This window comes from Dendroctonus ponderosae, unplaced genomic scaffold (genome assembly GCF_020466585.1).
Source record: "Dendroctonus ponderosae isolate FM_Combo_2020 unplaced genomic scaffold, Dpon_F_20191213v2 Dpon_F_20191213_1, whole genome shotgun sequence".
NCBI classification, from domain to species: Eukaryota; Metazoa; Arthropoda; class Insecta; order Coleoptera; family Curculionidae; genus Dendroctonus; species Dendroctonus ponderosae.
The window spans coordinates 47,782,013-47,792,690 of NW_026017110.1; the positions used below are offsets into that span (position 1 = coordinate 47,782,013).

At 37.5% G+C, this 10,678-nt stretch overlaps 1 protein-coding gene and 1 long non-coding RNA gene across 4 annotated transcripts; one reads left to right on the plus strand and one right to left on the minus strand.

The window, feature by feature from the left end:
- Positions 1 to 77: 77 nt before the first annotated feature.
- On the minus strand, positions 78 to 10,618 carry LOC109535000 (protein phosphatase 1 regulatory inhibitor subunit 16B). 3 transcript variants are annotated; one of them, XM_019900812.2, is made up of 11 exons: positions 9,099 to 9,580; positions 6,920 to 7,074; positions 6,306 to 6,561; positions 6,022 to 6,223; positions 5,717 to 5,960; positions 5,533 to 5,658; positions 5,401 to 5,476; positions 4,996 to 5,216; positions 4,234 to 4,375; positions 1,973 to 2,088; positions 78 to 1,857 (listed from the first exon to the last, which is right to left on the minus strand). In XM_019900812.2, exons 3-11 carry the CDS (start codon positions 6,532 to 6,534, stop codon positions 1,594 to 1,596), a joined length of 1,620 nt encoding a protein of 539 aa, XP_019756371.2. In that variant the 5' UTR covers positions 6,535 to 6,561; positions 6,920 to 7,074; positions 9,099 to 9,580; the 3' UTR covers positions 78 to 1,593. The 3 variants fall into 3 exon arrangements, with proteins under 3 accessions (XP_019756371.2, XP_019756372.2, XP_019756370.2); XM_019900813.2 differs by lacking the exons at positions 6,920 to 7,074; positions 9,099 to 9,580 and adding an exon at positions 10,348 to 10,618; XM_019900811.2 differs by lacking the exon at positions 6,920 to 7,074.
- Positions 9,592 to 10,150, plus strand: LOC125502421. The gene is made up of 2 exons (XR_007280188.1): positions 9,592 to 9,651; positions 10,043 to 10,150. It is a non-coding gene; the product is annotated as an uncharacterized LOC125502421 (long non-coding RNA).
- Positions 10,619 to 10,678: the final 60 nt, after the last annotated feature.

Sequence of the window (10,678 nt, forward strand, 5' to 3'; positions counted from 1 at the left end):
GAGTTTTTTATTTGAAATAGATTACATTGATTTTGTTTGGAAAAAAATGGTTTATCCGTTTTAGAGAAATATGTTGCTCAGTTGGAACTAAATTGTTTATTACAGGGCTACATGATCAGGAACAACAAAAATTCAATTTAACTACGAAGAAAATCACCGCTTAACTATTGTTCGACCGATTTTGATCGGGCGCGTTTTTCTAATTTGTAACCGCCGCAAGACACTGCATTTTCGAGGACTGAAAATTAACATTAATGGCATTAATAGTAAACGAAATATCTATAAATAAAGGAACGAAAATAATTACTTTCAACGGAAATGTTCCGATCGAATAAAAATATAATACAGAACGGGTATATCATAAACTTATCAGCTATCGACAATTTTACAATCAACAAAAACGTAATACTGGAATTCAAAGTGAAAAAGATATATCTTTCAAGATAACATCAGTGGAAATTCATGTCTTTAATAATTTCTTGCTTAAAAAAGTGCAAAGTTTTTGATGTTTCCTTGAAGCCTCAAAAGGCGCCTTTTTCGAACTTTTGTAAATAAATATTGCTTTATCTATTTGAGGCACTAGTATGACCTTACACTAATTTTTTAACCACCTCACTGCTATTAAGCTTCAATTAAGTACTTAAATAAAATAAATTCTATCACATATTTCGGAATGTACCGTAAACAGTTCTTCTAGGTAACATAACATACATAAACATTCTGTACATCTTAAAATGTAAAAGAGTATGAGTGACTATGTACATATGAGAAAATTGCGCCCTAATCGGCTGGTAGTGGACGGACAGCGAAACTATCACAAATGGTTAAAACATAAATTAATGAGAATGTGGCAAACTGCAAGAAAATCATAATAATGTACAGGAGAAAATATGAGTGGGACAATTTGAAATAGAACAGAATCGACCAGTTGCGGCGGTTTCACTCATATCTTCTTGAGCAGCAGACAGTCGTTTACCAGACCAGCTTTAAAAAATGTGAAATGCAGGGCGTTTTGCAACATTTTAACTCAATAAGAATACACAAAAAATAAGGAAATGTAACAAAATCCAACACAACTAGAAAAAGTATGCTGAAATGACGCAAATTGCACATTAGCAAGTGTTAATTTGATGTAAACTGATGATTTAGTTAATGAAAGTGAATATTTTCAGTTGTGGACCGGTGTTGGACTCGAACGACTGTTCTAAGCAATAAATCCTTATATGGAGTTTGAGTGAAGAAATGCCAAGAATAAGAAAAAATCGATTTTTTTTGAATTTATATGGAGCGAAATCGCTGCACATTTTTTATACGGGGCGTATAAAAACGCCCTATGCATGCTGACTATTAGCAATAAAGACCCGGAATTAGATGATACTTGAAACGGACGAACATGTTTCGGATAAAATACGGTTTAAAAGTAGCTGTACATGCACAACCTTGTTTGCTCGGGAAGGTAAATAGCGCATTAGATCACCCTGGATGTAAACCTGGCAGTTTGTACTTCGGCAACGCGATCGGCGCATTTTTGCTGATATATTTTCCGCATTTCAGCCAGATATGCCTGGTGGCAAATGGAACCAATATGTCTTGTTACTGTATAACACAACATCGTTTCGTCTTAGCATATTCCATGTTCTCCTGCGTGGTGTCGCCAGTAAAACGAATTATTTCTAAAGGATGGCCGCTGGCCGTGATGGTCGACTCTGTTTCGTCTATGCTGCCTCCAGGCGACACCACACTGATATCGTTACTGAAGCTCACATCGTTGCTACTGTTCCGGATTTGCATTCTTTGCTTCTTCAAATCGGCTAATGTGCCATTGCCGTTTATGGTTACTACCACGTGAACCGTCACCTGCGAAAAACAATAGATTCATATAAAAAACTTGTGGTTTTTCGGGCTTCTAAGCCGGCATGGACAAGAATTTCTTGCTGCGCCGCGCAAAGGAGGAAAAGACCAGACTATTTACCTTTCCATTGACATCAGTCGTGTACGTTTTCTCCTTGGTATCCAGAATATTCTCGTCTGGAATTGACTCGTTGTCTCTGCCTTCTGGATCTCTTCGGTCTATAGTTGCTATTGCACCTGCAAATGAACATTGATGTAATTGCCGTTATTCGGGGTGTTTTCAAATGTGTCAAGTGAGTGGAGAAATTTAGCAAAATTTTATGTATATTTAATATGAGCAAAGCTTTTTCTATTCAATGAAGTAAAAAACGCGGTTTCAATCTGTTTGGGTTTCGGCAAAATAATTTTTTCAAGAAACACCCACGCAACTAAGAGATTTCTTGGGGCGTCCATGAAGTGTTAAATCAAAGAGCTGCCACTGCTAACCAGAATTTTTGCGAACAATTACACTTTCAATACATTCAAAGCGAGGTTTTCGCTTTTCAATGAGGCAACAAGCGCATTTCTATCTGTTTTAGTTTCGAAGAATTGAATTTATGACCAAACAGCCACCCTACGATGTGTTGGAGTGCCCTACAAGTGTTGAATCAAACAACTGCCGATGCTCATCAGAATTTTTGCGAAAAATTAAACTTTTAGGACATTTAAAAGAGAAGTTTTATCTTATCAATGAAGTAACAAGCGCCTTTTCATCGATTTTAGTTTCTGTAAAATTAATTTTTGAAGAAACATCCAGGCAGCTAGGAAATGTGTTGGAACGCTCATTGAAGTCTTTAATCAAACACTCAGTATGACTACTACTGAATAGTATTCACCAGATTTTTTGCGAAAAATGAAACTTTCAGGGCATCGAAAGCGAGTTTTGCTCTTTGCAATGAGGTAACAAGCGCGTTTCCATCTATTTTAGTTTCGACAGAAATAATTTTTGAATAAACACTCGCGCAACTAAGATATTTTTTGGAGGGTCCATCAAGTGTTAAATCAAAGAGCTGCAAATGCTCACCAGACTTTTTGCAAAAAATGAAACTTTCAGAACATTTTAAGCGAGGTTTTCTCTTTGTAATGAGGTAACAAGCACGTTTCCATCTATTTTCGTTTCGACAGAATTAATTTTTGGATAAACATCCGCACAACTACAATATGTGTTGGAGCGCCTTACAAGTGTTGAAGCACACAGCTGCCGATGGTCAACAGAATTTTTGTGAAAAATTAAACTTTCATGCCATTTAGAGCAAAGTTTTCTCTTTGTAATGAGGTAACAAGCGTGTTTCCTCATGAAGTTGCAAATGCTTTCCAGACTTTTTGCAAAAATTGAAACTTTCAGAACATTTTAAGCGAGGTTTTCTCTTTGTAATGAGGTAACAAGCGTGTTTCCATCTATTTTAGTTTCGACAGAAATAATTTTTGAATAAACACTCACGCAACTAAGATATTTTTTGGAGCGTCCATCAAGTGTTAAATCAAAGAGCTGCCAATGCTCACCAGAATTTTTGCGAACAATTACACTTTCAAGCCATTTAAAGTTTTCTTTTCCAATGAGTTAACAAGAGCGTTTCAATCTGTTTGTTTCTGCAAAATTAATTTTTGAACAGATACTTACGCAACTTAGAAATGTGTTGGATCATCAATTAAGCGTTGAATGAAACACTCGTCAATATTCAACATATTTTTTGCGCAAAATTAATCTTTCAGGCCATTCAGAGCGAAGTTTTCTCTTTTGAATGAAGTAATAAGCGCGATTCCAACTATTTTAGTTTAGGTAAAATGAATTTTTGAAGAAACACTCACGCAACCAAGAGATTTCTTAGAGCCCCCATCAAGTGTTAAATCAAAGAGGTACAATGCTCACCAGACTATTTGCAAAAAATGAAACTTTCAGAACATTTTAAGCGAGGTTTTCTCCTTGCAACGAGGTAATAAGTGCGTGTCCATCCATTTTAGTTTCGACAGAATTAATTTTTGAACAAACACCCACACAACTACGATATGTGCTGGAGCGCCCTACTAGTGTTGAATCTAACAGTTCCCAATGATCACCAGATCTTTAGTGAAAAATTACATTTTCAGGGCATTTAAGCCCAAGTTTAGTCTTTTAAATTAGGAGACAAGCTCGTTTTCTAGTCTTTTAAATTAGGAGACAAGCTCGTTTTCACATAGCCTAGTTTCTACGAAACTATTTTTTTTAAAGGTCCATGCAACCAAGACACTGCATCTCGAAAATGTAGCGCTAATAAATCCAAAATGTTCGTTTTTATGTTCTCTATCACCCCAAACGATCTGTTGGTATATTTACAAAATACCCTGCAGCCGTTTCAAACCTACCTGAGTTGGAATCCAGTTCAGTTCTTGGCTTGCTATTGTTGTTATTGGTAATCGAATAATCAATGTTGTTATTATTGGAGCCATTGCTTAATCTGGGCGTAATTGGGTTAGTGGGCGGCAAAGTATCGGCAGTATCCAATCCCTGAAACAATCGTAACTTTCAATTTTAAACAACTGTATGCATTCAATAAATGAAGAATTGCAGCGGATGAAAAAAAGAAAGGCATGGGAAAAAAACGTAAAATGAATTAACATCAGTAAAAACGACTAGTTGTAGGCAACAAATGGCAACCAAACAAGTTTTTCTACCTTATAGGACAAGCACACAACTGCACTGTGTCTTTTTCGCATCCCAAAAAACATGCCAACTGTGAAACATCCAACACCACTGCCACAACACCACGAGCGCGGTCCAAACTGATTTTTACTATTACATACAATGCAGTAATCGTTACATAAAATAAATATTGCATTAGGTTTCACTTCAAGAATGTTTCATGCATTTGAGGAACATCACACATGCATCTATGTATGAACTATTTATGCGGTGTTTGGCCAATAATTGATCGTTTGATAAGTTTACTTTCCTGTATTCGTACCCCGAATGTGCCATCGGGCGAGACAATTAAACAATTTAATATACGTTTCGTGTAAGTATGAGTTTAATTAATTTTCTAGTCATGTCGACTGTTGAATAGTAAAACTACCACTAAATAATTATGGCTGGCTTTGGCGCAGAATTAGTAATGCAAAAAGACTTACATTATTAGTGCTTCCAGCTTGCAACCGAAACCGCGCTTCTTCAACTGCATCCCTTCGAGCAGTCAACCCTTTGTCCCTGAGCGACGTTCTTCGGACGGATTGGGTTCGGGTGTTGCTTTGCGACCGGCGCACTTTTCTCTTCGCCTCCGCTTGCCGCTTGGTTTCTTGCTCAGTTCGCAGCTCTAGAATTCGCTCCTTAATATCCGGGTCTTCGCATATATCTAGAAAAAAATCATCGTCTAATTAACCTGGATATATGGGATTAGTGGAATTTTAAGTGCCGATTCGCCGAATCGGGCACAAGGTTACTAATTGTGATTCATTAGATTATTGATTATCCCTAAGTGTAATTCAAGTTGATTTGGTGATTATTAGTAAGGGTGATGATGGCAACTAATTAAATACCTGATGGGGTCTCGTCGTTTTTATTTCGGGCGTTCAGATTGGCTCCTGCCTGCGCCAAAAGTTCCAGAACATCAATCTGCAAGCAAATAACAGTTATGGTTTTTTGACGATTCGTAGAGTTAAATGACTTACATGCCCCCAACAAGCGGCTGCATGCGAAGGCTGCCATTCGTCTTTATCCTTAACATCCGTTCGCACTCCGTGCTCTAGCAGAAAATCCACTACCGATATGTATCCGTTGGCTGCAGCAATGTGAAGCTGAAATTTCGAAAAATCCTTTTTTCTCTGATTGTTTTGGGGAGTCTGATGTACTCACAGGCGTGGCTCCTTGAGAATCGTACTGCTCGAGGCTTTCGCCCCGTTGCGCCAAACTCGTCATATCGGAGAGCATTTTCCGTTCAGTGCTGCCGCGAGTTTCGTCGATCAGCTGCTGAGTTACCCCGTTTTTCGCCATTTCGCTCTCAATATAATCCAGGGCTTGTTCATCTTCGCAGATATCATACGGCATGTTTCCATCGGCGTTCACTGCCAATAAGTTGGCACCTCGCGCGATCAATATCCTGTGAAGGCAAACGAAACCTCGGGTGAAAAATCAGGTTTGGCTGAAAACTGCTATCCTACCTGACCAGCCGCAAATGCCCACAAGTGGCTGCTGCATGTAGGGGTGTCCACTTTTCGCTATCCTCAGCATTTACATTTGCGCCATATTCCAGAAGCAGGGACAGCATTGGCTCGTTATCGTCTATGCAACATTGATGTAGGGCGGTCAGTCCGTCTTCGTTGCATGAATCCGGACTCACCCCTTTCATAAGTAGTCTTCTTACTGTTGAAAGTGCAATAAACCACAATAAGGCTGATGTTTCTAAGGCTTTCCTCTGTCTAAGTCCGAGGAAACTGTCTGTTACCTTCGTCTATATCATTTCGAGCGGCTGCTTCCAACAACACTACACTGTCATCGAACACTATGCCCCGCTTATTGCTCTTGGTTGGTTTGGTCTTGCGGCCATGCTCCTTATCCTTGTGTATCCATTGCTTCAGCTGCTGGCTGCGTCTTTTCCTTGCCAGTATCAGCCTGTCTTGGGTAGGCATCTGTTCGATGCGGGGCATTTCCTCGATTAGTTGAGCGTGTTCCATCTCGGAGGCTGGGTTCAGTCTTTGATCCTGAAAAAAAAAACAGAATTAACCTAATGAATTTACAAAAAAAGAATGAGATAGAATCTGATTTTGTCCAGCAACTGGTTTCTAACTCAACTACTTAATTGATTTAGACATTTAGGAGTCAGATGGTTTGCCCTGCTTAAAGTGTTGATTTTGACCCACTAGATTTCCCTATTTCAGTTTTAGATACGTTACTGTACAGTGTGTTCAATATATCACACAACAGCCCTCACCCATTATTTGTAACTTTGCCAAAAATTCCCCCAATTCTCTAGAGCACGTTTTCGCTTCCCAGCTGTGCCAAAATCAACGTTTTATCTCAGCTCGTTTCCTTGTAATGAATTTTAAAAATAATACTTGCAGTTTCTAACAGTTGAATTCAACAGCGCTACCGATAGTTTGGAGTTGAGTCAAAAGTCACACAATTTTCCCACTCAAATGCATCTTCTTCGGGAGTTAGAGCAAGGTTTTCTCTCCCAGTGGTGTCCAAATCAACGTTTTATCTCAGCTGCTTTCCTTGTAATTAATTTTTGAAATAATGCTTGTAGTTTTTTCAGTCGAATCAGATCGAGTGACCGACAATTTGGAGTTTTGTGGAAAGTCACACAATTTTACCACTTAAATACAACTTCTCAGGGAGTTAGCGCAAGGTTTTCGCTTTCCAGTGGTGCCAAAATCAACGTTTTATCTCAGCTCGTTTCCTTGTAATTAATTTTTGAAATAATGCTTGCAGTTTTTATCAGTCGAATTCAACAGCGTTACCGATAGTTTGGAGTTGAGTCAAAAGTCACACAATTTTCCCACTAAAATGAATCTTCTTCAGTGGTGCCAAAATGAACGTTTTATCTCAGCTCGTTTCTTTGTAATGAATTTTTGAAATAATGCTTGCAGTTTCTATCAGTCGAATTCAACAGTGTTACCGATAGTTTGGAGTTGAGTCAAAAGTCACAAAATTTTCCCACTTAAATGTAACTTCTCAGGGAGTTAGAGCAAGGTTTTCTCTTCCCATTGCTGCCAAAATCAACGTTTTAACTGAGCTCTTTTCCTTGTGATTAATTTTTGAAATAATGGTTGCACTTTCTATCAGTCGAATTCAACAGCGTTACCGATAGTTTGGAGTTGAGTCAAAAGTCACACAATTTTCCCACTTAGATGTAACTTCTCAAGGAGTTAGAGCAAGGTTTTCGCTACTCAGTGCGTGCCAAAATGAACGTTTTATCTCAGCTCGTTTCCTTGTAAATTTTTTTTTTAAATAATCCTTGCAGTTTTTATCAGTCGAATTCAACCGCATTACCGACAGTTTGGAGTTTAGTTGAAAGTCACACAATTTGCCCTTTTAAATGCTACGTTAACCACCTGTATATTGGCTGAATATACAGGGTGATCTACAGTAAATTACAAACCCTTCTTAAATGCTTCGTTTCCAAAATACAGAGTGAACAAAAAATTACCTTTGCAAACATTGGATGCTGGCCAGAAACCAAAGCCTTTCGATTGGCCACTTTTTCATTAAAACGATGTATTTTCCCTAGAATTACTTGAGTCCTGATTGAAGATTCCGCAAACATCGGAACAAATCAACCGCGATTGAAATTAAATAATATGGAAAATAAATAAACCAGGCCCGATCTGGGCAATTAAGCTAATGGATTTTAATCACTAACAGTAAAACTCATTAGTTAATTCGCAGAGAAACCACTCACTAACCATATTGAACTTTAACAAGAGACTCAGCTACATAGTTGAAAATCTCTACTGGTCGAATATTTAAAAATACAGGCGACTATTTATACGAGCTATTTATTATTCTAGTTGAGATAGTGGAGATTATCCTTAAAAGATGGACATTTTATTTAGCGTTTCGTAAATATTTAACGTGCATCGACCTAATTATAATATCTGGGAAGGAAATAGAGTAGGGCAATGGCAGTTTGTTCCATTTAAGCTGTAATACCTACGACAATTAATAGGCATTGAAAAATGAATTTGTCCATTCGCACGGAAATTTCAATCGTTACGTGTACCAAACACGATAAAACAATTAATATATGTCAGATAAAAGTAACCAGAACCAGATAAACGGAATACCTAAGCAATTACCACCTAATACTTATTAATAGAACACATCAATTGGCTTAGCATGTGCCAATGGAACAGACACTCACTTTCCATTGGGAATTAGATTGAAAAAAGCCCAGTTGCGTGATAAACCCTCATTCATCGAACGGAAACATCCATTAAAGCACATGGTGGATAATTGTTTTCTTAAAGTGTGCTAAAATTCTGTTTGCATCACAGTACCCAACGCTAAACGAGAACTGGTATGGTAAATTATGAAAGCAATTTGCTATTGATATGCATTAACAAATAATGCATTAAGAGTTAGTGCCACAACCGGGCAAGGGAAAGGCAACGCATACTGTTCTTGTGTAATAAATAGACTGTTGCTAAACCAACTGCATAGCAATCCATAATCAATAGATACATTACAAGCTGGTATCGAAATAGCGCAGAAAAAATACTATAAATAGTGTAGGTACCTGCATAGATGCTGACAAATCCAAATCACTGAAAAACCTAAACTGCCTTCTAGACTTGAAGAGAAAAATCAATCACTATCACTGAGATAAAACTGTCTAGATTCCGTTTCATTGTAATTGATAGGAATTATTTGCCGTATTCCAACCGCGGATTTATCCTTAAGAACAATCAACACATGTATAGTCTATTCAAGCATACTTAATCCCCATATAATTGCCAAGCTGCAGCTTTATCTAATCTTATCTATTGGCTTACTGTTGCCCAACTTAATTTTAACTAAAAACTCTATCAACTGGGTTTTACTTCAATTTACTCTTGCGATTAGGTTGCGTTAAGCAAATCAAAGGCTGGTTTACGTTTGATTTTAAACTTTTTCAGATAAAACATAACAGAAAATACTGCTACTTACTTCTAGGCTTATTGGCAAACAATCATTAATCAAATTAGATGAAAAAAAACTGCAGGTTCCAAGACGCTAGTCGCCCAGGTTGGATAATTATCAACCATACTTAATGATTGTTTATTAAATTAACACATTAGGCACACTTAAAGGTTAGTGCGCCAATCAAAAATAGACTTATTTAAGATCAGGGTCTCAACTGGAGTTGCAATAAGTCTAATCTTTAGTGCATTTTGTTGGAAAAGGAGGTTTTACTGGCGAAGTTTTTGCTGAAATAGCGCAAATGCACCATTGTAGTTTGGAATTTCGTAGAAAAATCGGTTAAATTATCCATGAAAATGCCACTTTTAGAAATGTTAGAGGAAAGTGCTCGCTCCTGAATCGAAAACATAGCTGTAACTCCACTCAATTTCTTATAATTATTATTTCAAATAAAAACTGCAGTTTTATCAGTCCAGTCCCACAGCTGCTCTCCACAGTTTGGAGTTTAGTGAAGTGTTCCAAAAACTTTTCTAGAAATTAAAATAAGGTTTTCTTTTCAAGATCGCACCAAAATCAACGCTGGCTCATCTCATAGTTGAGCAATGAATTTCTAAAAGAACGATTGCAGTTTTTATCAATCGTATTCCTCAGCTTTATCCAGTTTCAAAGTGAGTTAAAAAATTAGCACAAAATGTCCATTTTGCACAAGCTATTCAAGAGATCAAGAGGCGAGGTTTTCTCTTTGAGACATAACTAGAACAAGCACCTTTCTAAGCAATTGCTTGTTTTTGGCTGCTGATTCAAAGCCTGCAGTTAATTTCCAAATAGCCGTTCTGGCAAACTATGAATTACAAACTGGCCCTTACCTCTAATCTATAAATGTTGGCTTAATCCATATGATACCAAGCACTTGGCCCTAATAGAAGATCTGAGCTGCATTCTACGCCACTAAACACTGCACTTGACTGCAACGGAATACTGTATGCATTTTTGGAAAATGGCGCACAATAATAACTGAGCAAAACACTGGGTTTTCACACTTTTCACTTAAAAACACACTAAAAACAAGGTAAAATTCCAAATATTGTATTTACCATATATTTCATGACATATATGGTATGAAATGAAGTGAATGCAAATGCATCTGTCAGATGGTTCTTAGAAGACGAATGAAATTGGCGGCGATGCCAAGTCCAG

What these genes read in the sequence shown, in the direction of transcription:
- LOC109535000 (XM_019900811.2), bottom strand. An exon ending in GGGCATTTGCGGCTGGTCAG is followed by an intron (nt 5,961 to 6,021) that starts GTAGGATAGCAG and finishes TTGCCTTCACAG; the next exon opens with GATATTGATCGCGCGAGGTG. An exon ending in ATTCTCAAGGAGCCACGCCT is followed by an intron (nt 5,659 to 5,716) that starts GTGAGTACATCA and finishes TCGAAATTTCAG; the next exon opens with CTTCACATTGCTGCAGCCAA.